We start from the raw sequence: 26,847 nt of genomic DNA, 5'->3' as shown, positions 1-26,847 counted from the left end.
TGAACCCTCAAGAGGCTTTACTGTTCCCTGATTCTTCCTTCACTGCCACTTATCTCACTTAGGCACACTGCATCTCAAAGGGATGAAGTGTCACAGCAGTTCTTTCCTCACTGCCTGTTCTCTTCGTACTCTCTAACATGTCACCTGTATGTAGAAATAACCCCTTACGTTCAGCGAAACTGGGAAATACTGCGCTGAACTACCCAATTATAAAACAGCAGACTGTGAAATTGTAAAAAATGTTTTGTACTTGTAAATTTTCAGATGTTTCTTGTAATATTTTTAGTGAAAGGATACACTAAATCTTTATATAACTAATACGTTTGTTGTTTTTCACCTGCTTAACATCAGGTAGTGTGGACAATATTTGCTGGCTAGTAGAAAATGGTGGTTATTTGAAAACTGATAAACTGTCCTATTTCAGTAGTTCTGCTGTGCTGTTATTTTTACACTGAGATTAGCTCATCGTTTTGGAGGGTTATTCTCGAAGACCATTACACTCGTCAGACCCTATGACCTATGATTTCCATTAACTACAAGAATAAATGGTTTGCACACCAGCACCAGCGCCTTTAACCTAAAGTAGTTATTGATACTGTTTTAAATTAAAATACACGTTTGCTACTGTATAACATTTGTTTCTTTCAAAACTGCACATTTGAGACCTATGAAGCAATTGGCGTGCAAAATAGTAAGATTTCTGGAATTTTGTTAGCTACAATTATTTACATATCTAATAATACATATCTACAGATTGTGTGTCCAAATTCAACTTTCCAATGAATGAGGATTTTTGCTATTTTCCATCTGTAAGAATAATAATATGGTGGTCAGAATATAAATATAGAAAACCATGCTCTCCAGCGACTTCACCGTACAATTAAATAGAAAAGGGCTAAGCAAGACAAATTGGACTCACCCCTCTGCATAATAATGTTAAACAAGCAGAGCTATCGCATAACAAGCTAGATGTGCGGATATGAGCCAAACATTAATGTTGATTTACAGAAGTGTTTATGTTTTACAGAATAAATTAAATACATGAGCAATTCTTGAGTAGCCTTTTTTTATGTATTTAGGTACTTGGTGCATCTATAATTAAACCAAGATAATAACAATTATACAGACAATAAAGAAATGTGTCATACCCAAAACTAAAATAAATGTAGACATCTGAGTTGGGTTTCATTTAATTTGATAAATTGCAGTGTCTATACATCTCCTCTGAACAACAAGAAAATCTAATTAATAGTTTCAGTGTCATTCAATGACAGTAAATGACAACCATATGTTATCTGAAGGTAGATATTGCACTACTAATATGTTTTTGTAGATATAACTTGCTGTAATCCTTACTTGCTGCATCCTAGTTCATATTGTACTTTAGTAGTGTTATTTGCACTTCCTGTAAACTATGCTGTATTTAGATATTAATCTTGGATTGTAATACTGTCCTGCCCTGTTACACCTGTTGCATTAACCCCAGGATGACACTTATCTCAATCATCAGAACCGGGCCACTCCACAGGTAATGGGTGAATAGCTATGTCTGTTAGACAGACCATTTGCTACCGGACATCATTTCCATTAACTTTCAAGCCACTGTTAATGGAAGGCCTATATTGTAGTATCTAAGTTTGAAAGAGTAATAATTAAGTCTAACGGCAAATTTAAACAGTCCAAGTACATTACAAGAATACCTGTTAAATGTACTGGGCCTTGTTGTGCTGTTTCCAATCTTCCCACATCAATTGCATGATGAACTAGGGGTGTAAATCGTTTAGAGTTTAAATGTTTAAACGTTAGTGAAGTGTCTACTCAGTTTTTTTTTTACTTCCTACCTTTGTCACCAGTCTGCTTCTACTGAAGCTGGATCTAGCTTGGAGGAGGTGGGGCCCAGACATGCAAGCGAAATGTTAGGAAATGCGATCAAATTTGGGATGAAAACAAAACACGGTTGATTATTGAGACAATCGCAAATGACATGCAATCAATTTCAATTGTGGAGGATACCGGATTCAACTTTAATGTCTTTTGTTGAGCCAGATTACAGATTCTGGGACTGAGACTTGAGCGATGTTAATACGTTTGTTTTTTAGAAGATTGCTTCCATTTTATGTTAATTTTTCAGTTTTTTGGGTCTTTAAAACTCACCTCTTAATAAATAATAAGTCTTGAAAATAAGTCGGTATTACTTCAAGTAGCACTTTGATGCCTGAAACAAGAGGGAACGGCAACAACACAGCACTAAAACTCTTTCAAGTAAGGTAAATTTGTTTAGAATTGAAAAAGAATGCATGTGCAACATTATGAACATTAAACTATGATACTGGATCTTTAAGACTTCTGGTCCTTCTCTGTAAAACAGAGACCCAGAAATATGGGTGCTTTTGCATTCCGATTTGGGGTGGTACAAAGTGGACAAAATCATCACTTGGATGACCAACTTCAAGTAACTACCAAGACTAGGAAATACACCTAAAATGTTGAATAATATTTTGAATTAAACTGGTTTTCCATATTTAATATGAGACCATGGTTGAGTTGATCGACCAACTGTACAGTAAAAACAAAAAACATTTCGGGCAGCAGTGTGGAGTAGCGGTTAGGGCTCTGGACTCTTGACCGGAGGGTTGTGGGTTCAATCCCCAGTGGGGGACACTGCTGTTGTACCCTTGAGCAAGGTACTTTACCTAGATTGCTCCAATAAAAACCCAACTGTATAAATGGGTAATTGTATGTAAAAATAATGTGATATCTGTATAATGTGAAATAATGTATAATGTGATATGTTTTAACAATTGTAAGTCGCCCTGGATAAGGGCGTCTGCTAAGAAATAAATAATAATAATAATAATTTCTACCTCTCCTGTCCATCTCATACCTCTGGGAGAAACTGGTACTGACAACCTGAAGCGCAAGATCTTCAGATCTCAGAAACATAAACCTTTTATCTGGAAACTTAAACTATCTATAAGCTTCATATGCGAGATTGGAGATGGTGTGAAGTAGGAAAGACCAAAAGTAAATATAGTAACATACTGTATTGTATAGTTTGCACTTTTATATATGACAGGTACTGAAACACACTGATGTAAATTCTGAGCAATAATACATTTAAAACTGCCTGTTATGCATTCTTAAATGCATATGCAAACTATCTGTCTGCAGTAGCGTTGGTACCTGTGGTACAGGTACTGTATTACATTATGTGTTGTTTCAATGAATTCTGAGTGCATTGGCATTATGTGTTTGTGTGCTTCCATTATGCTTCCTACTGTATGTTAAAGCGTAATTCAATTAAATAAATATGCTCAGATGGTAGATGCACCAAAGATTTCAAATTTGTAATAAAATTTGAAATTTTTTTGTCTATCCCTATTAACTTTCTGTCTATCCCTAAAATAATCATGTACAACAAAGATGACAACTTTCTATTGTAAGCCATTAATAATACATATTTTATTTTCATATTCTAATAATAAAAAAAGAAGCTCACCACACATCATGGGGCAAGTTTAGTGTAATACTGCCTTTAATGTGATCGCCGAAATGTAGGTATCCCAAAATGGACAGGGAGATGTACAAAGACGTGACAACTCCCATTCCAATGTTGAGTGCTTGGGGGAATCGTTTGGTTTCTTTCATTTTGTTTTCCAAAGGAAGAACCTGAAACAGAAAAATCAGAAAAACACTTAAAAGTATGACCAGTAAATCTGTACTCTAGGTACAGATAACAAAGGTGCGAGGCGATTTGAATAAAGAGTTTGGGTTTTGGATTAATTCCTAAAGACAATACATTATACTGCATGAACATTACATATTGGTATTTATGTCCATACTGCATGTCAACTCAGATATGTTTTGTTTTGAAAATGGTGCACTATCATATATAATAATTTAAATAAGATTTACTAAATAACTGCCGGTTTTGTTTGGCTAGTTTGTTTTGCATTTGTTGTGGGTTTACCACACTTGCAACACATACTTACTAAATATCTTGGTCTCTCTATAATACTTCTTGTTAAACAAATATTATATTATTTACACAATCTTACCCAAACTAACTAATATTGTATTTAATACAGTCTTGTAAATAAGTCCCTTTGGGTTGGATTTAAAATGCACTGCAGGAATCAAAACTCTCTATTGAAATTGTTATATTCCTGTAAAATATGCTCCCCAAGGTTATGAAAAAGCTTGAAAGTAATGTGTGCTTTTCGAAGCAAGTAAAGAGCAGCAAGTTATCCTTAAATAAACTGTTTCAAAAGCAGATAGTACTGCGAAACAGAGTTTTTAAACAATATACTCCACACAAAATGAACTTCACAAATACCAGGCAGGTCTAGATTTTTAGGTCTGTTCCCAACAGTCAAATTATTTCAGAAGCTCCACACTGACTGAAAGTTAAGCAAAGTAAAGCGTATTACAAAAGTTATATAAAAGTAATATTGCTGGTGTCGAAGAGCTTGGAAGAATATGAACACAGAGTCTGAAACTTCTAATTTATTCTAAAAGTAAACTTGGATTCCCTGTTCGTACCTCACACCTGAGCAATGCTGTTGGAATTCTATTTGCCTGTTTTATTTTCTCAGTTTCTGTTTTTACTGCCTCTTAATGGACTCGGTTGGATTACCACAACAAACATTCGCTGTTTTCATCCTTCACGGTTTGCTTCATGCAGTAGCTGAGACGAGTGGAGCCCGGAGGTGGAGAGGCAGCAGCTATGAGCTTATCTCTAATTCCAATGCAATGTACATGGATGTACTGTAACGAGCATTGAGCTACCCTAAATCAGCACGTACCCCAAAGAATCGCAACTTGTATGGTTTGGACAAAATAGTCAGTTTAATAACCTTCTGCTGATGCAGGCTGTAACAGCTTTACAGAATGTAAAACTGAAAAGCTGGTTTCTAACGAAGAACAATGCACAGAATGGTAAATTACAAGAACAAGAACGAAAAACATGATTGTGGAAGACAACAGCTTTGTAAGGGCACATGTTAATTCATTCTAGCAGATAAAGCTTCACATAATGTACTGCATTTACTTAAATGGGGTTAACTAACCCCTGAGCCTCTGGCTATTTTGAAAGCACAGCTCAACTAATGTATTTGTTGTGATGTAAACATTAATGGCACTAGGGGACGACTTAAAGAGGCTGCCAAAAATCTGCAGACAGCCTTGTTTACTGTGACTGAAATACTGTCTGGAGGGGTTTTCTCTGCCTTTGAAAGAGAGAACTGATTGAGTTTTTCGCAAACTGTACACTACAGACCTAATCTTCAGGCACTACAGAAATGTGTGAACACACATGGAGGAGGTAAATAAAGTAAAAGCTATATAGTCTTTTGTTTTGATACCTCAAACATCTTTCAATTACCACAACAGGGATAAAAGTGCATACATTTGAGACTCTTCAACAAACACTACAAATGTTGATTAGGATTTTTTTTTTTTTTTTAAATCCCCCTCAATAGTGCTTTATTAAATCAGACTGGAGACTTTGGGACTGTAAATACCATTCATAATTCATAAGTTCAGTTTGCTGCTGTTTAGAAAAGAGGGAGAGATTTAAAGGACTGTTTGTCTGATTTGCCAGAATGACTGTGGCACTGTACAACTTAGAGTAGCAGTGGAAGTTGCTTAGGATCTTACAATAGGTTTCTTCGGAATGCATTAGCATGCAGCATATATTATAAACTAGGACACAGTCAATTCAATGGTTTTCTGAAAAGTAATTTCATGTAATGAAAACACAGTTTTCACAGCAGGTTTTCCGAGAGCTTTCCAAAAAACAGAGCAATTGTTGTCACCAGCAAGTTATTTTTGCACCCGCAGAGAACCGCATTTGACATCCAAAGACATGGAAAGTGGGAGGTGGCAACCCCTCGTGGCTTGAGCCTGAGCAGGACCGAGTGAAATATTCAGGTCCAACTTTTATAGAAGTTTTTTTTAAGTGTTGACTCGAGTGATGCAAGGAAGGCAAAGTGGGTCATTCTTTAACAAAGAGTCTCCAGCTCCCTATGTTATAGTTAACTGCACCACCTGCGCTCCACTGCTCTATGCTTGTCTTACACTGTATAGCTACAAGGGGGCTATGCAGCTTCAAACTTCCTAACATCTTTAGAAGAAACATCTCTCTTGCTTAACCGTGTAATGTCTTTCTTGTTCCTACTTTTGGTAATGCAAAATATGGAATTAGCATTTATAAATATCAGTCTGAATGTCATTCTCTTAATTGTATCAATAAAAAATGTATATATTTTATATTGCATTATCAAAAGCAGGAACAAAAAGGTATGCAAAAAGTATACAAAACTGCTCTCAGTAATGCTATAACTGTGTAGCTGTTGGATTAACAAGATACAGTGTAACCCTCAAGTAGCCACAAGATGTGAAGTGTGTGTCTAAAAGGTATTGACAATGTCCACCCAAGGGACTTTTTCGACCTAAAAAAAACAAGGCCGAATGGCCTCCTCTCGTTTGGAAACTTTCTTATGTTCTTATGTACAAGAATAACCTAGCAGGTGTGCAGTTGGCAAACAACATCCAGGCAATCTTTGCAGCCAAGCTGTTTTCCCCTCTTCATTGCTATCATTGTTTGGCATCCCACATGCCAAACAATTGAGGTGGTACAGTACTTTCTGAACCAAAACAACCTACTTACTCGAAGCAAGGATATAGGTGTACTTAAAAGTCTATTTAATTTATGCTATCACCAAGAACTACTCTGTGGACTTGAATGACCCTAGCTTGCTATACTGGAGAGTAGTGTGTCTGTTAACCCTGGTGTCCCAGTTATATCCCAATACAAGTCAATAAAACTCTAGTCTAACTACATTTTTCCTACCCAGGCTAATTCTCAGTTCCACTATCCTTGAAAGGACCTGCTCTTCCTGTAACAAGTAGTGGATCTATCCAGCATTATCCTCAATCAATCAAATCAATGTCTTCCATATTTGATTCCCTCCCCTTTTATTTTTTGCAGTTTCTGTGTGTTAAGTTACACTCCGTAATGTATATTATTCATCTTCTTTTTAATGTGCCATTATTTGCTGGCCATTGACAGTATTTAGATTAAACTTTATTATGTATCTTCTGTAGAGAAATCCCCACGAGGCAAACACAGATGGCAAATTATGCCTGGCCAAGACAAAGACTGAGAAAAATACCTCTGATGAAAGTATACAACTACATTTAAATGCAAAAGGATGTCAGTGATATAAATTAAACCTCTCATAGCAATTGATTTCAAAGTGCCATTCGCTTCCTGAGGAATCTGAAGAGAAGCTTTTACAATTTCAGCATTTTGTTATTAGGTTCTAATCAGACCCTTGTATTTTTCTACTTGCCAAGCAATACAGTACACCCTCGCTATAACGCCCTTCATTATAACAAACCTGGTCCCTGGACGAATAAAACAATTTAAAAACTGCTAATATAAAACACACATTGTCAACATCCCGGTCTGTATGCACGGGTTGCCCCCTCCACAATGAAGTCTACTCTTTCGTCTTAAGAAGAACGTGCAGTGTTTCTATGCCTCTGAAACGAAAATCATTTAATGTTGCAACAAAGCTAGAAACTATATTGATCGTTTTAAAAAAAGCAGTAACGCAGGCATATCTCTATCGTGAATATAGGTCATCAAAAAGCACTCTGTTTTGGGGCTTGTTGAGCAACCATGTGACAAAGCAAAACTGATTAAAGAAAAAACAAAAACAACAACTAAACTTGAGGATCTGATGAACGGGCTGATTTGGAATAAAAGATCAGTGGGATTCTTGCATGTTGGATTAAGATTTGGTGCACTTTGAAAAGATTCATGTCAGACTGATTTCTAATAAATGTTCAGCTTCAATTTGGGATTTTTGCTTTTTGTACTGCGTTTCAATTCTTTAACAAATAGGATAAAGCAACGGCAGAATACTGCAGACATGAGACGGACTGGTACATGTAATTCTACTTTTATTCACTCTCATCTCAATAACTTACTCCAACAGTTTATTATTCATTTGGATTGTCCTTTCGCTATACAGGGTTCAACCCAACAATTAATCATTTTGCATGTTGCTGTAAAGGATAATGCAGACACATAATACTAACTGTTTTCAAATCCACTTCTGTTTAATTGAATCCATAAACCTCTGGGAACCGGCGCGCTTTAAATTAATATGCACGGCTTCATTTCATTTGCACTTTTAGCTCAGGTGTAAAATATTGGTCTCTACATGTATGCTACTATTTAAAGAGGGTATAACGGTTCACTTACATTCACTATGAAAGTCTTACATGTGCAGTTTTGCAAGAAAAATTGCTACATCAAAAATGTATTTTCATTTCGAAAGAAGAAAACCTGGTGCCCTAGTAACTTAAACTCACATTTATAGCTTCTTATAGCTGTGCGATATGCACTAAAGGCTTCTCTGGGTACTTTTTATTGCACTGTGTTCCCCATGGCCTGTTCCGTGTTCGTACCAACATTCAGCTCTCTACATCAACTATGTAAGCTGCATACAGCACGTGGATATGTATATGTTAGGATGGACCTAATAGTGACCCTTTCCATTGCCAAATTGGGGAATTGGGAAAACCAAAATAAGCTTTCCAGAAGCCGATCATAGTTCTCATCCAATACACCTCACTACATTATCCAAAAAGGGAAATGTTTCCAAAGAAAAGTAGTTAAGAAAGTGACATGTACTTCCCAAAATGTGTATCTATTGTGGCTTCATTGGTATTCGGCATGTTATCTATTTCTTCTTGTGGAAAACAAGCCAAGCCAACTTAATAAAATGCCTTTCAAATGTGATGCTACAACAAAATATAATAGTACAAACTGCCTGTAGAACCTACTAGAAAATAAAGTAGGCAGATCATGAGGCAAAGTTATCCAAAGGATCTTAATCATGTGAAGCATCGCGTGATAATATCTGCAGCATATAAGCACATCTATTAGTTGACCATAAAATAAGTAGAAACAACAATGAATCAGATTTGAAAATGTTCATGACAAGGGGGGTGATTAGTTGGAGCATCTGTGTAATCTGAGGACTGAAACTGTGTAATCAAGGATCACTTTGCCACACATCATTAAGGAATGGCAAACATCCTAGAAAGAAACCACAGCTTGATGTGCATTATGTGCAGGCAGAAGCAACTACTGACTGAACATGAAAAAATGGTTTGAGTTACAGTAAGTAGATATATTACTGATTAACTTTTGTTGTTTCATCCCAGCAAATTCCATCTGTGTGTTCAGATTGCTAGAGAAGAAGAAAAAAGTCGCTCTTTTTTAAGACTAGATATAAAATTACTTTGAATCCCTCTGAAAGAGATTATCAGACTTCCTAATTCATCCAGGTCCAACCAACACATCGAGTTAGAAAGATTAAAGTGAGGAGATAAATGGCAGTGCTGTGTTGGGTCAGTGCAGCAGTTACTGTACTTTATAACTGCTCTTATCTGTAAAGTGATATTGTGTAATGTGATACTTTGTATTGTGATATTTTGTAACAACTGTAAGTTGCCCTCGATAAGGGCATCTGCCAAGAAATAATAATAATAATAATAATAATAATAATAATAATAATATTAACAATGTGTAGGATGTGTAGAAAGCCTGTTGCCTGAAAAACAGTCCAAACCCTCCTGTAACCCATCTTATCAAAATGATTCAATATACGAGGCTGCAGCATTTTTCCAACATCGTCTGTTTTCAACATTCATTTTCCTCCATTGAAACAGTTTAATTGGCAGTGACATCCTAACGCTAATTCCGTTAAACACAAGCTTTACACAATTACTCTGGTCCCTATCTCCTAGCTCCAGGCTGGACATGCTAATCTGCACTATTGACAGGTATCCAGGCATCTGTCATTTACCATGACAACACACTTCAGTTGCTTCCGAGTTGATTAATAGGCCTGTTCTTTTGAGCGAGAGCATGTGTACTTCTCAATCAATAGCTTAAGTGCCGACTTATAGATCATTTCGCCAATCAGGGAGCTGTCCCAACTTGTGTGTGCTGCAAAACTCTCAAAAATGTATGGGATGTACCCAACAAAAATATTTGGAAGTATACATGGAAGCTGAGGGACAGAGGCAATGGCTATTCTACAGTCAGGCACAGTGCAGGACAGGCCCTATGTGACCTGCAGGACCAAACTTTACTGCTATTCACTATTGGGCATCTTCCCAGCAGCAAAGTTTCAACAAAGAAAGATAAGAAACCATTGGCATAATTTACTCGGGGGATACAGGGGACATGGCCCCCCTCACTTTTTCAATGATTCAATGCAATGTTTCATTATACTTGTTTATAACATATTTTATTATTTCACATAGAATAATCTTCATGCATGCCACAGCTACAGAAACTACCAACCCCCCCCCCCCCAACACACACACACACTTTTGAAACCAAAGTTACGCCACTGTAAGAAAACACTTACCACCCCTATTCCTTCAAAGGCAAATATTGCTGTTCCAAAAAAGAGCGGGAACTTCTTCCAAGCAGCCACTAGAGGCAGTCTTCGAGGATCTCCCATATCCTTGAAAGGTAAAACAAAAAGCATGCAGTTAAGTTTCTCTGCATAGCATCAGATGTGCTTTACACAATGTTTTTCAGAATTTCTTCTAAAGATACACTTGCTGTTGTTACTTTTGTCTAAATAAACAAAAGCATAGCAGCATATCAAACATTTTAAAGCTAATAAAAGCAAAAAGAGGGACATAAAATATAAAACAGCAGTCATCTGTAAGATACACTTTTGTCAATTTTTGTCCACCACCTTTATATGCGAATTGTTTTTATTTTTTTTATTTTACAAAAACAACACATGCAAAAAGGTAATCTTACAATGCAAACATGAAAAACACCAATTGCTTCATATTTTCCAAAAAGACATGCCTTAAATATCCTAGCCTACTGGTTCAACATATAGACATGAGATTCTTGATATAAATCCCACCACTGACTTACTGTAAATGAATATTACATTTCTATTATCCAATGTACCCATGTTTAAATGTGGTCATTTAGTATCCATTGCTCATACATTAAAAGCAACATTTTCTATCTCCAAGGCATCAACTTTAAGTAGATATTGATACTCTTGAGGGGAAAATACATAACCTGTATCAATGTTATTAATGTAATGCTGTGATGACTTGATAGAGGTCATCGTTTTTCTGTGACAATGGCTTTTTGCCTGTTAAGCTGTGAAGCAAAATAATTGGCAATTTAATGGTTTAAACATTTTACAAGCAGAAATCGACACTTTTTTATTCACTTGGGTACCTTGCAATGAAAAAAAGAATTTAGCAGCTTATCAAAATAATATAAGAAGCAACAAAAAGAGTGCATAATTAGAGAATAGGCATTTGACCTTGATAGAAATACACATACAGAATAGCAATTAAACATGGCATATCAGTGTTAGTATGTAACAAAAACGGATTCTGTAGCCAAGAAAAAAATTGTAAATAATACACAACTATTTACTCCTCAATTTAGTTATTTTTGCTTGTTACAAGTTTTGTAATTTTAACAGTAATTTTTCCCTTTCACAAAAAAAAAATAAATAAATAAATAAATAAATAAATAAATAAATAATAATATCTTTATTTGTATACAGTGCCCCCTCGCTATAACGTGGGTCTCGGGGGACACACAATATGAGTGTTGTAACCGAAGAGTGTTACACACAGGGGAGTGTGGGGGGGGCGGCGCTGGACACATAATGCACATCTGACTAAAATAGAAAATAACATAACTCCCTCTCTATAATGCACATATAGTGAAGCAAAAATGTAACTTTCCGTGAATTAACCATGCATAAAACACCATGTAATCAACACTATATTTTTTACAAAAAAAAAAAAAAAATGTAACATTCCCACTCATGGATCATTTTAATTAGCAGTTTTTAAACTACACATAGCCTGGCTAAATGGCAGTCCGGAGTTCAGTTCAAAGCGACAGACAAGCAAATCAAGTGCAAGAAGGAGGGCGGGTCGGGCGAGGGGAAGAGGGAATGGGCTCGCCCCAGGTTCGGCTGCTGGAGCGAGGCTGAAGCGGGGCTGAAGCGTCTCATCTCCCAGAGCAAGCCGCAGCTTCTCTCGCAGCAAAAAAGTAAATACATTAGGAAAGATAACCACGTAATAGGCCTAATATTTGTTTAGTTATAAAATGAATGCTGAATAAGATGTCTGTTATAAAGTGCCAGCGCAGCTTTTCTTCAGTTCAGATACTGTATCAAAAGTGAGAGACAAAAACAGAAGTTAGACTAAGAAGTTGTTTACAGTTTGAACAACACCGGTACTGTATTTACTGTAGAACTATTGCATGAATTATCACTATAGGGAAATGGGGGACATGCTTTAGGAGTGTTATATCCGAGGCAGATTATAATCAAGAGCCTTATAGCGAGGGAGTACTGTGGACCACAATCGCAAAGCGCTTTACAGAGATAGGCTGTGAACTGTGCATCATATGCAGACTCACTTACAATAGGACATTGATTTAACATCTCATCTGCAGGATGGAGCACAAGGAAGTTAAGTGACTTGCTCAGGGTCACACAGTGAGTCAGTGGTAGAGGTGGGATTTGAACCGGTGACCTTCTGGTTACAAGCCCTGGACTTTAACCACTGGACCACACTGCCACACATTTGGTGCATAAAATACTGGCGCATTGACTCTTGGCAACGTTGGACTATTGTCCTTGTCTCCACCTTTGGAATAAGGATCATGATTAAACCTCTGGTCGAGACCCAAGAGAAGTCATCATTTTACACCAGAGTCAATGCAGACCTAATAAGCAGTTCAGCCTAGGTGAGGAATTCTTGAGCTTGTTCCCTATGAAGTGGCAGAAGCTCAAATGAATCCATTTAAGCAGCCTACTGACACATGATTGATGAGACGGTCTGGGAAGGGCATAAAGTAGAATCCAAGTTCAGACTGACGTCCTCACCTGACACAATTTCTAATATGCATTAATTTCCATGTCACATAAGACGCCCTCTTAGTAACAGGCACATGGGGCTATATGTATAAACAAATACCACAATATTTCATTATAGCGGTGTGTTTCAACTGTAATCCTGAGTACTTTTATTATGTTACTGTGTCTGTTGCAATAACTATTACCTATGCCTCCTTCACAGTAACAATTCATTTTAATGTCATTCATAATACAGTATGTGCTTGCTAATTGCAAACTGTCAGTGACCTTGAATTGCCTTGAGTCTTTCTAACTGTGTGCAATATAATAGTGTTCCTCCAATAACATATACAGTGATTGACCAAATAAATTGCAAAGTGCTACTATATAGTTAATAGGGCCACCATGGGCAGCCAGGCAGGTCCTGGCTTGACAGGCATTTACCTTTTTCTGAAGGGATATATAATATACTATAATTAGAGCTTTTATTCAACAAAATACATGCCAGAGTATTTGGATAACAAATAAATGTGAGGGACAGCCCATTTACACAAATGCATGTGCTTCTGCAGGGTTCTGAATTGACAAAAGAAAGGGCCAAAATGGCCTACAGTTCAATCAATTTGTAGAGGGGACCAAGGTCACTAAACTTAAGTCAGGGCCAAAGTGTAGGACGTTGTGTAATTTTGCTTGGGATTCATATATAAAGCTAATTATTAGCCACAGAAAGAAATAACACAGTTTAACTTAATAATAAGTACACCCACCCCTTGTTATATTGGCCCTCGCTATACTGCGGATTCGGATATATCACGGTCCTGGAGTTGGCTCCCCATTTTTACTGTCTAACTGCGTATGCCTTAGCTGCAATATACATAGGACTTAGAATTACTGTTCGTTTTATTTCGTACTGCACACAAACAACAATATACAAACAACAATATACAAAACAATTAAAAACAAAGCATTAATATCGTACTGTTATCATATACACACGTACTGCACAATAACACAAAGCAAATTAAATATCTATTTGCTGAAGCGGTTTTTATTTTAGCCAACAAGGTTTTCACGTGTGGCAGCAATGCACTAGCAAAAGCCACAAGGCAGTGACGTCAGCTCCCTAGCAACAAGCCTCCTATGTTGTTGTTGGGAATGGATTATTTCAATGCAGCATGTTTGTGCATTTGAGACTGAAGTTAATGAGAAGCAATTACCCTCCGCTGTACAAATTAAAATGGTGTGCTGCTTTTTATATAAAAAATGAGAAAAAGCAGGTTGCGTAGATGATTTATACTGGACCCTGACGTCCCCGATAAAACAAGGGAGTGGTTGTACAGTATTTATTTGTTAGCCTATTTGTTTTTCTATGGGTCTCTCGCTATATCGCGGCCCTCGATATATAATGGATTTATATTGGACCCCGACACCCGCGATATATCGAGTGGGTTGTGTATTTATTTGTTCAGAAAATGCTGCTTTTTGGCAAAAGCTGCCGGTCCATTTTTTATTATATGAACTGTCCTGTGTGGCTACTAGCTTGCTGGCATGGGGGTGACTTTTGTGCCCAGTGACAGAAAAGACTGTTCGTAGAAACACAGCTATCATCAACGAAATCGCACAGAGAGCAATTCAACGCTTGGCAGACAGAGGGTAGCTGTGCGCCGAAAGGCTGCGAGATCCCGAACCAGGAAATCAAACCTCCACACTGGCAAACCGGCCAATTACCAGCACCCTAGATTTGGCTTGAGCCTGCAAGGATGTAGCTCCCTGCGCTGAAGGTATTGGCTTTTACCGCTACGCCATGGGATCATTTTGTTCAATTTGAATAGCATATATTCTATGCAGTTTAACATAAGCTAAACTCTGAAATATCATTCCCGTGTGTAGCATACAAAATGCTGAGGCGCTGTGTTGCATTTATGGATGAACTGAAAAAACAAACTTAATTTTATCATAAGATGGACAAATAATGATAATAAGCAATGTAATTCAACATAGAAAAGTATTTCCTACCGTCTTGAGGATAACGGCAATTGAACCATATTCAGGTGTGTTCACGTAAATCATTTTTTTATTTTTTAAACCTTCCAAGTGGTTTTCTTAAGCATTTCTAAACTACTGACCTGAAAAAATGATTACGTTTTGCAAATGTTTTCTTTTTTTGCAGAGTGTTCAAGGACTCTTTTCTGAGATGGCATTATTACGCGCTGTGTCGTTTTGTTTTTATCCGCTGATGTGACTTAACTACGCAAATCGCGCAATTGTGTTATTGTTTGGATCCAAACACTTCCTAGTTTGGTATGTACGGGCATCTCTAGTTGCTGTAGCAACAAGGTCACTGTGGCCATAATGGCAGTGAATAGACATACATTTTGAGGGGCGTTGCGTCGATTGAGAAAGGCATCTACGACAATCCCTGCATGGCCGGCGTTCATTTTGAGCCCTGCTAATGTGGTAAAAAAAAAAAACATTATTTAAATTTGCTATTGAAATCTTTTACTCATAAAGTGTAACAAAACCCACAGCAATGTTTATAAGAAAAGCATTACTTTTTGCTGTATCTTGTGCTGTCCATATTGCAGCAGTATGTGGTTAAATATAATGCTGACTGTTTTAATATTAGTATTCATAAAACTCCTAGGGAATACATTATCAACCTTTTCTCAACAGGGTCTGCCTAAAGAAAGATAATTTCTTTCAGGAGTATCATAGTGCATCCAGTTCATGCACCCTCCTGGAACAATGCTTAAGAGAGAAATTATTTCTCCTTGTGAAAAATGAATTCCCCAGATAATTTATGACAGATGATAAGCAATTAAAAATAACTAAACAAAGAGTGTAAAAACATATATTGCAACATTACAGACAATGCAAGATGTGGCCAATGTAAAATAATGTGCTTCTTGTAAACACTGCAGGGAGTTCTGTAACACTACGTGGAAAATGATCTCCAGCAGCTTCCTGGATACACTCGTCTCACCACATGTATTCTCAATATATTACTGCCATTCTTTGTTAAAATACTATACAGGTGCTAAATATGGTTAGAAAAGTGAGGAAACCAAAAATATCAGCATGTTAACTAAGCCAACTGAGTCAAACTGAAAATAACGTCTGGATAACGACACAATCTACAGGGACAGCAAAATGATAAAGGACTCGAGAATGCAATACGCTAAAGTGTAAGCCATTACCCACTTACAATAGTCCTACAAAAAGCTGTACATTTTATTTTATACATTTTGTATTTTAGTGCCAGTTAAGTGGTTTATTGTCCACTAAGAGCCAAACTGAGTCCACCAGAAACCATTACCCTCCGGTCCTTGGTCTGGCAAATGCTCCACCCATGCTCACTGAAGTACAAATTGTTCTTACCTGTAAGATATACTGGTAGATGATGACAAGACTGACAGCCATGGAGATATTGGCCAGGAATGACAGCACTGCTAGGTTCTTTAGGTCCCGAATGAACACCACGAGGATCATGAATGGCAGGAAGCAGAGCATGTACCCTCGCAGATCCATCTCCCAGCTGTCCAGTATTACAGCAGCAGAGCAGTTTCCGGGAGAGAGTGTGCTCTCAGTACTGTTCCTCAGCAAGGCCTCAACAACCTAAAGACAGATCAAGAGGCCAGTTTTAACATTCATGCTTAAAGAGTAAGGCGCTTCAAATGCAGTTAATATTTCTTCTTTACATTTCCCTTACTGTTTTACAGTGTGTATAGTGAGAGTAGTTTTATGGGTTTTGTTTTGTTTCAAATTATACAATTTCTCTTTAAATCTGAACTCAGCTGGTTTTGAGCTACTTTGATCTCGTCTGGAAGACTGAACAACCTTCTTCATTCTATTAAAATGAAGTGACCTTTCAACTCTGTCAGCCCCACCTACTCTGTCTATCTAAATGTAGAGTAGGTGGGGCTGTTTTTCAATTCCTCTAGCTTTTACAGTTATTTAAACAACTGGTACTATGTAAATGTTGGTTGATACATAATTGTAAAGACCTGTTAGGTTATTTAATGTATAGGTAGTCAGTATTCGGTCAGCTCAAACCTCAATATGTTTTTAAGCGTTTGTTTAAGAACATTCCTCACTTGAAAACCAGCCAGACCAAACACTTTTTGACTACCGGTACTTTAAGCCTACAACAACATCTCACACACAATACTTTTTTTGTGCTGGCTTCAGAGTGAAGGTATTGCACTGTTTCTGAGCAGACACTGAGAGAACAGTCAAATCTATAGCGAACAGCACCCTCTAGAGAAAGCTTCTGGTCATTGCACCTTTGAAACTGCACTACACTGCAAATAAAAACAACATTCCCCCTTTAATAAAAAGAGGCAAGGCACGGAGTACTATTTACTATACTTACTACCTCAGAAATAAGAAAGCAAGAATAAGGGAAGGTGACTTATGTAATTGAGATCACCTTCGACACTGTTCATAACGACACTCACCGTTCAGCTTTACAAACTCTAAAAGATCACAGATAGAAAAGAAAGCAAGTCACATACAAAAACATTTTGGCTAGTGTACAGTGTATGAAATATTCAATTAGGTTTCAGAATGGCAATATATAACAGATTTGTATTACATGAGAGCAGCTGTTATTTACTTCATGCTTTCGTCAAGATAAAATTAAATAGTGGTGGGGACCAACCAAGATGTAGCTTTGCTGTAATATACAAGCCTTCAGCGCTTTTCCTCTGCCAGGTAACGTGGATTTCCTATTGGCCTGGTGTTGATGGCTAAAGTGTAATGCTGGTCTGCAGCCTCTCTGGTGCATCAGCACACACAACGGTGCTGATGCTGGCTCCAGAGATCAACCAAAGTGCGGCCTGCCCAGCGCCTCAGCATGGCAACCGTCTGGAAAGGGCTGGGTGGTGCACTTCTCAGGGGTCATCAAGTGGGCACTTCTCATGTTTTGTCAACTAATCCACAACACCTTGGGAAGGCTCAATAGTGATGCTGGTGTCCCAACCCCACTATCCTCCGTCCCCCACCCAACCCTGCACAGTTAACTTACCTTAGCCATCCATTCCTTTTGTATTGATGCTAACTTCATCACCTTTCTTCTGAGGTCCCTAATTGGCCTTGATCCTCCTCAACCAGAGTAAGTTGCTACTTCTCTCTGCCCCCTCAGATACAGCCTTCACTACACGCTGCAAGTCCTGTCCACTGAATTCAGTATCACTAAGAAGTCGGGTCAAGGAGTCTGTGACAAATCCCTGACAACCCACCTCTACTGGATAAGCCTGGACTCTCCACCCCCGCTGTTCAACCTCAAGAGCTAACTCAGCATGTCGGAGTGTCTTCCACTCGTATACCTCAGTCACATAATCCTTCCATGGCACTGCTAGCTCCACCAGGAGAACAAGACATGCTGAGACTGACCACAAGTCAATATCAGGTCGAAGGGTGCTTATAGCAATCTCATTTGGGAAAATAAGGCCCTGGCCTGCATTCTCCAATCTCTAGCAGCCTCTAATTGTCACAGGGAAATCTTAGTTCCAATAACCTTTCCTGTTGGTTGCTTTTCTGGACGGAGGAATGTTGTTCTCTGTGTTCCTGCTATTGCTGATATTGGCGGCTGTTGATCTTATTACGCCATCCTTCCAGTGCTGATGCCAAGCATCGCAGTACCTGGTCATGACACCAAGTGAAGCGACCCTGGCTCAGAGCCACCTTACATCCTGTAAGCATGTGCTTCAGGGTAACCAGTGATGAACACAAAGGACACGCAGGGTTCTCCCCTACCTACACATTTAGGTTCTGCGGTGCTGGAAGAACATCATATGTGGACCGGATTAGGAAGCTGATCCTGTTGTCCATAGGTCTCACCAGCCAATCTTTCAATGTTCCACATTCTTCCACCTCATCCATTCTCCCTGCTTAGTCTGGGACACCGTCACGACACACCTCACCCTCTCCACTTAATTACAAGTTACATGTGCGCTTTTAAGAATTACTTTTTGTATTGATGTATTTAAACCATACATATGTGTCACTTCATTGTTTCCCATTTCTCAGCACACTCTTAGTTGATAAAAAACATCATCTTCATGCATAACCAGATAAACATTTATTTAAATAAGCATTACCTGTTTTACATTCTCTGCCAGGAATAGAAAATACACACTGCAGAACCCAAGCTGCGTTATCACAAGAAAGAAATTGACTAAGTGCCTAGAGAAAGAAAAAACACAATTTACATTCAGAATCAGAATTCTCAGAATACATTATGTATAAATACATGTCCCTGAACTATGGCAACATTTAAACTAATTTCCCAGACGGATGTAGCTTTTTATCTGAGTTGTATATGTTTTAAATCACAGGGGTGGGAAGTAAAACAGGCCTAACCAGTTCTTGAGGGGTCTAGCATGCCTTCTGGTCAATATGGTGGACAGTAAAAAGTAGAAAAACCAGTTATGAGAACAATTGGCAGTCACAGTGTCTCACCTTCCAAAAGTGGCGCCCTTTTTAAGGCACTTCAGAGAGCTATGCTCCATTGCAAAAGCAACAGTGTCGCTGTACCCTAACGTTGGTCTTTTCAATCTGAAAATGAAAAAACAGAAATATCAATATTGTACAATGCAGCGGCCATTACCTGCTAGATAAATGACCACAATGAAAGTTTGGAAAAGCTCATGGCCATGGTGAAAAATATAAATGTTATTATAAGCTGAGCACGTACGAAGACATGTTTTATTTAATGAATTTTTACGTTATATTTTGGACTGGATCTCTTCGGTTGCTTGAAATGTATGTATCCGTTGAAGGTGGGTTTCAATATTCTAAAGTTCTGTTAGCTTTTATAAGACAATGACAACTCTACTAGAAACTTGAGGATCCGTAAGTATTGAGGAGCATGCATTGTACACTCAGAATAGACAGCTATAAGTATAGATTTTAAGAGACTGATAAGAGAACATATCCTGTGTATTAGTAACAAGTATTATACACCTTGACATAGTATTCTCTAGTCTTATTTGTATTTTTTTCAAAACACAAGAAAAGAGAGTTTAAAATAAGCACATTTGTTAAAGGAAATGTCAGTAAACCGTCAGTACTTCCGTTTTGAAATGTTCGGTCTATTTAAATAGGTTCGGTTCTGGTCCTGGGTAAGAATGCCCCAGATAAAAGTGGCCAATACATTATGGTTTACTATGTTATTACTTTAGCATAATGTTTGTAAAGTGGTCAGGATAGACACAAGGGTTGTGGGCAAGGTGAGTGATGCACAGACACCAGTGGCTGCAGTTAAGTGCTTGTCTTGCACAAGGTACAGAAAAAACACAGGAACAAAACAAAAATATTTTAAATCTGCAAAACAAAACAGGGTCAACTCCAACAGCCAGAAAAGGCAGCCATGTAAGAATTAGGGGTGGGAATTTCAAATAATGAAATATTTGAATGTACAAAGAATAAAAGTTTCGAATACCTGAATACTCAACCTCTAATTACTCATAAGTGACAGGTCCTTAAAATGTATTAGGAGCAACCACACATACGGACGCATACATAAATACATCAACAGTAACAGCGAAGAAACACCTTGGCACCTAATGTATTCAAAGCAAAAAATGATTTAAACTAGAAGTAAGAAATAAGAATACACAGCAGAGGGGTTTAACTATAAAACGCAGAACTTTATAAAAAGGTCCTTCAACGCTTTCAACTGCATTTAACACCATCTGACAACTCATATGAAGCACACAACACGACTGCTTACTAACAAAGCACAACAATATATTTTTGTTCAGTAACATCTATGCTATAATATATGTTATAACATAAAAAACAGATGTACTGTACCCGTAATTGCTGATTCCATAACATAATAATCAGGGCTAGTTTATTTTAAATGTTTTGTTTATTTGATTTATTTTGTTTGTTGTGTGAATAATAAAGTGCCCCTAAAGCACTTTCCTGCCTCTGTTATTCCTGCCCCTAGACTTGACCAACCGCAACACTACCCTTCCACAGTCCTGAATTCATACAAAGTAAACATCTACTTACTGTAAGACACAGGCACTATGTAGTCATACATTTCCTTACTTCTCTAATCAACATGAACAGGCTTATGTAACTGCCTATATTTTGCAGAGATGTTTGTATTTCCTCCAGCTTGTGAAAGAGATATTTTGGCATGAAAAGAGAATACTGTTAAGCTGTAAAACCACAGAAAGAGGCAACAACCATCCGTTTACTGGTACATGTATATTAGCTAGCTCTAAGCCAAGTGTACTTGCAGTAAATGTTAAACACAACACTTCTAAATGGAAGGCATTCTTCATGTAGACATGGCAGTAAACCTGACTTCAGAAGTGGCAAATACAAAGTTCCAGACACATTTTCAAATTGAATTTACCTCTCACAAAGACAATGGCTGCACCGCACCAGAATATGCATGCAGTGAACAGCTATAACTCCCATCAGAATAAGGCTTATTGGTCCCACCTGAAATAAATACAAAAAAAGGGATCAAACAAACATTGCACAACCCTCCTGAAATATCACTCCTAGGTGGCTTAGCCCTCCATTAACTATTTGGCACAATTGCCTATTCGAGAGAGGCCCAGAACTGAATGGCAGGAATTGTTTGAGTTTAAATTAAGGTGGCCAGTGCCATAATCAAGTCAGTCTTAGCCCTTGTTAAATTATTTTTAACCCTGACCAGACAACGGTGCTTCCTGTGGTTTCCCATCAACATTCAATTCAGTTAACTTTCAGATTCTACCAATAATTACCATGCACCAGTATGTTCACCTTGTTGTTCTATGTGCTTTATAAGTTGCTCTGCCATGACAAACGTGTCAACAGCTCCGAGTCACACTTTTTCCCATGAGTGAAATGTAAGTAAAAAAAAAAAAAAAAATGAAAAAGTAAATCCGTTCTGGAGTAGCTAGACTTTACACTTGTGAATTACTGCCTCAGGTATTAATTATCACTGACTTTAAAGGGCATGCTATTCTTACATGAGTAAAATGTCAGAGAGAAAAAAAAAGTAGTACAGTACAATTAGGGAAGACAGATTAATGTAAAAGTCAAATCTCTACCAGATGTCTCCAAGAAAACTGAACCATGCATGAAACCCTGACAGATGTGCTACAGTATAATGCCACCCAGATTGGTTCTTACCACAATCCCTGCATTCTTTATTGCAAGAGGAAGGCCAAGGAGACCGGTTCCAATGTTTCCCTTTAACAGATGGATCAGGGTTTGTGAAAACCTGCAAAAGAAAAGAAAATGAAGCACAATGGTGTCAAGACAACATGATGAAGAAAAGAAAACATTCTAATGGCAAGGTACCCGTTTTAGGCCTTCCTCCAACTAGCTACAAAGTTTCCTTCACAAACGTATAACAGATGACTGCTCACTACAGTACCTGGAATTGCAGTGCGACAGTTTGAAGCCACAAGCATTACAAAACCATCTTAAAACCTCACAGATCATCGCAGCCAATCATGTTCTGACTACAACGGTCATCATTCTACAGTAGATGGCATCTTAAAGCTAACAGGACTTTTGAGTCTTTTAAATGATGATCCAGTCCAAAATCTGATCTAAAAAATGTTCTCATACACAAAAACATGTTGCTTTCCATTGTGAATATCTGACCTCACTTTTCTGTTTGTCACAATATCAGCATTATATATACTGAGCAGCAAAATAAACTTATCACTTAATTTTGAGCATCAAAAGAAACTTTATCACTTAGATTTGGATAAAATTCACTAGATGTGATTTGAAAATGCTGCAAAATGATCTGTTGATCTTGGGCAGGTGTTGTGACTCTTGGTCGTCCAGTTTGTGGCCTGTCATTGACAGAGTGTGTCTGGTTATACCGTCTCACCAGGTTTGAAATTGCTGGCTGTGAGCACCCAAGACGGCGAACCACAGTACGCTGCCCTAGTCCAGCCTTCAACATGCCGATTGCACGAAGGCGCTGCTCTCTTGACAGATGTGGCATATTGTTTTTTTCTGTGATTTTCTTTATTGCTTTTATTCAAGCTTGGAATTCAACAGCTGAAATCACTCCATATCCAGTGTCCTATCAACTGTCTCACTAATTAGGTGATTACGTGCATACGCTTCAGTCACAGTCACTCAAGCATGTCATGGTCAAGGATGAATGATCGAGAGATTAAAAAGAAACCAAAAACATTTTGTTAATGTCCATCATTTATATACCTTATTTGTTTTCAAAAATAAATGTGTTATAATAGTGATGTTTCTTTTGATGCTCGGTATATATAGAAAGTTGAAAAAAAACAAAAACCAGGTAACACTTTATGACAGCCACCATGGAGGAGAGGGCAGAGGCTGTAGAGACATGTTATTGAAGATCTTGGTAGCCCTTTATTTTGAAGAATATTCAATTATGACTTTTTTTCTGTTACATTTTAGACATTTGCAGACATATTATAAAGACAAACCCGCAATTTCTGAGAGGTATAAAACAATTGTAACAACTATAAATCTAACAAGGAGGGCAACTTCATTTTGGAAGGTAGTTTAATCTAGATAGCTGTGTACTATTAAAATTATATTAGTCCTCTCTAAAAATGTACTTTCATCTTTGCCTCAAAACAGGGCCCACTTTTTCTGAAAACAAATGCATCTCAGGAAACTTAATCACCCCCATCCAAATTGTGTACATACGTAGTGCCCTGGTGATTACCAGCAAGCTTGTAATGCCTCTGCACAGGGAGTAATTCAAGATCCTGGTCATCATCTGAAATCTCTTCAGAACCACATCCTGCTTCTTCAATGAGAGGTGCCATTACATCCATATCTGTCAATCACATAACACTTGTAACTGTGGCAGTGAATGACCTGCTTTCTTTTGAATGCATAAAGATAACCGGATTTAAAGGTTATACTTTTGTAATGCAGTCATTTCCTCAATGGATACAAGGGCTTTTCTCAGTTAATTAGCAACATTAAATTGTAAAAGAAAAATGTGTGTGAAGCTGTGAATTGAATCTTTGTAACCTTCAAAAACTGAACTAGGTGACATTAAAATGTTTTTTTTTCATAAAATGAAGGAGTATTTGTAGAAATCTAAAGAAGACAATTTGTTCTGTTAATTGGCAACCTTTGACAGCTATTACACTTCTGTCAGACTCCTTTTTTAAAATGAAACCAGTTCAATTGTGCAACAGTATCATAAATAAATGTATCAACTTAAGACACCAGGCTAAAAAAAATCTCTATAAAAAAGAAAGAAAAGTTCACTCTGGCTAATTACATTATTTTCTTTCCAGTATCAGTTAATAATCTTGTTTTCCCTTCAAAATATGGTCTCCATGGAAAAGACAGGTCTAACTAAAGCCCATGTAACACCAGGCAACTTGCTCTGGCAACCTTTCAAGAGACTTCAAGGGGCATCTTCAGGCTCTTTTTTAGTGGTTCACATTAAGATTTTTAGATATTGTGACTTGAACTAGTCAAATGAAGACTGATTAAAAATACCCCTAACTTTCCCAAAAGTTGTCTGGTGTTTCATGGATTCAAAAACAGTGCTTATTACAAGTGAAATTTGTAAGCAATTTCAACCATCTATAAAGTTTAAGAAAAACTAACTTGCAGTTACCGGTACCTGATAGTTGTCTATGGTGTTTAGTGAAACAGTTCTGTGGTGTCTAGTGAAACAGTTCTATGATGTTTAGTGAAACAGTTCTATGGTGTCTAGTGAAACAGTTCTATGGTGTCAAGTGAAACAGTTCTATGGTGTCAAGTGAAACAGTTCTATGGTGTCTAGTGAAACGGTTATATGGTGTCAAGTGAAACAGTTCAATGGCGTTAAGTGAAACAGTTCTGTGGTGTCTAGTGAAACAGTTCTATGGTGTTTAGTGAAACAGTTCTATGGTGTTTAGTGAAACAGTTCTATGTTGTTAAGTGAAACAGTTCTATGGCGTCTAGTGAAACAGTTCTATGGTGTGTGGTGAAACAGTTCACTGGCGTTAAGGTAAAGTTTTTGTCAAAATGGTTGTGCTAAACTAAGAGCTGCTTTAGTTGCATTCATATTTAACCATGTTGTTTAAAGATATGGCTGAAGTAAAATTATCTTCCGTTTCTGCAGTTCGGAGTACTGTCCTTCATAAAAAAATAAATAAATACCCAACCCCTAAAAGAAACGTCACTGATGACGATTACTTTACCTAGTTCTTCTCTTGCTTCCATTTTCAGGTGGTCATCGGAAGCAGAATGTGATTTTTAAGTCTTCTTGTAGGGCGGATGAGTTGCTTCTTAAACTGCCAACAAAAAAAAAAAACCATAACCAGTTTTGTAATGGGAATTTATTTGTCATATATTTACACAACATTGCGGTTGCAATGTTAAGAATAACGTTTTATATCAGATTTAAGCAAATCCCTTAAATTAATTGGCTTTGTTGTACTGCGATCAAAACTATGTATTTTTGGATGGTACACATTTACAAAGTAAATCGGGATTTAAATAATCAAAATGAAATACTCTACCAAAACTGTCTCTTCTGCTGTGGGTAAGACATATGGTTTACGTTTGGTCCTGTATTTGTATACTAATACTCTAGTGGTGTACAATTAATATTATTACAGTACCTGACAGGACCAGACGATGAGTTAAACTCCCCGATGTTATGTACACTAAGTTTCTGTGTTTTGTATAACTGGCAGTTATTTACGATGGAAAGTTCCATTAAAGAAGAGCCCGAACACACAGATCATCTCTGTCTGCAATACAAATGCCAGGTTGTAGTTTTGAGTAAAAGGCAAAGGCCTGAGATCTTTTTTTGAGCCGATAAAAAATGTAAAATGCTACGCCTACTCTGCATACAAAAGGAAGTGGCTTGGATTTAAAGGGGACGCTTACATTTTATTGTATTATTTGTGCATTGTTAGGTACATTCTTAAGACAAAATCAGCATTGTGTTGAGCAGTCCTAAAACCTACTTAACAAATATTGATACATTATAAAAACATATTTGCATATGGCTAATGACATTGAAATTGCAGTTATTACTGGTGTTTTACTGCTTACCATATCTGTTATTTAAAACCCTAGCACGTGTTTATATGAATTCAGAAATATTTTAAATGGACTGTTTTTGTTTTGTTTTTTTCTTCCAACATAGACTATTTTAAATACAATACCGATAGTTAAAGGTATGTACCTGTATCCGTTGTTAACCTTTGTGCCTGTGAAGACCACCCCTTGGTCTCCCTGTTCATTTGGCACATTGCTGATTCCTTTGTATTTCTCTGCCCCAAGATGTGTGATTCGTAACAGTTTTGTCAGTATTGTGTGTAAACCAATAAAGCAAAAATGCATACTGTATACCATTGTAAAAATACTTCAATAGTGTAAAATACAATAGAATAAAAATGGTCAGAGCTAGCAGGACTTACAAAACACATCATATTTACATTTTTTATATTGTACACTGCAACTTTTTTTTCTGTAGTGCTGTCTTTAAAATATCTGCCTATTTCAAAAATGAAATATACAATATTGAAATGTGTTTAAAACATTGTTATTACCCCTGATTAATAGTAAAATATTGTATAAATAAAAAAAACAAACTACCACACAGACATCACATTTGATCATTAAGTGTTTCTGTCACTTACCACACCTACCATAGTATACCCCTCACTCCCCACAAGCAGTGCCACACCGCTCATGTCTGTCCTAGGCTTTATACTGTACTGGAATGTTAATATTTTGTGGTCAATACATACATTTTATTACATTATCACAAGTTTCTTGCTTTGTTTTTAGTTTTTTGTAATCCAAATTTGCAACCCAGCTGACTTTTCAAGGGATGCAAGCCTGTGGTCCTAGCCCCCAAACCTGCTTTAAAGTTCAGAGAAGAATAATCTAGGGAAATAATTAGTTATATTTT

General features: G+C 37.3%; 1 protein-coding gene across 5 annotated transcripts in view; it reads right to left on the bottom strand.

Moving 5' to 3' along the window:
• The window catches only part of LOC117405469 (neutral amino acid uniporter 4-like), a 126,650-nt gene extending 100,917 nt beyond the window's left edge, over positions 1 to 25,733 (bottom strand). For 3 of the 5 annotated variants that reach the window (XM_059031129.1, XM_034923470.2, XM_059031130.1), the window contains exons 1-10: positions 25,544 to 25,733; positions 25,121 to 25,213; positions 23,619 to 23,751; positions 22,095 to 22,185; positions 21,325 to 21,413; positions 19,413 to 19,508; positions 19,052 to 19,136; positions 16,329 to 16,565; positions 10,458 to 10,556; positions 3,500 to 3,669 (exon numbers count right to left, since the gene is read on the bottom strand). In XM_059031129.1, coding sequence (XP_058887112.1) covers positions 3,500 to 3,669; positions 10,458 to 10,556; positions 16,329 to 16,565; positions 19,052 to 19,136; positions 19,413 to 19,508; positions 21,325 to 21,413; positions 22,095 to 22,185; positions 23,619 to 23,751; positions 25,121 to 25,142 — 1,022 coding nt within the window. In that variant the 5' untranslated portion in view covers positions 25,143 to 25,213; positions 25,544 to 25,733. Of the gene's footprint in view, positions 1 to 3,499; positions 3,670 to 10,457; positions 10,557 to 16,328; positions 16,566 to 19,051; positions 19,137 to 19,412; positions 19,509 to 21,324; positions 21,414 to 21,722; positions 21,880 to 22,094; positions 22,186 to 23,618; positions 23,752 to 25,120; positions 25,214 to 25,543 lie in introns of those variants that run through there. The other 2 variants (XM_059031127.1, XM_059031128.1) reach the window with 2 other exon arrangements.
• Between the last annotated feature and the right edge of the window lie 1,114 nt (positions 25,734 to 26,847).

This window comes from Acipenser ruthenus, chromosome 9 (assembly GCF_902713425.1).
Source record: "Acipenser ruthenus chromosome 9, fAciRut3.2 maternal haplotype, whole genome shotgun sequence".
Classification (NCBI taxonomy): Eukaryota; Metazoa; Chordata; class Actinopteri; order Acipenseriformes; family Acipenseridae; genus Acipenser; species Acipenser ruthenus.
Note: the sequence above shows the minus strand (reverse complement) of the source record. Positions and strands in the feature narration are given on the sequence as shown.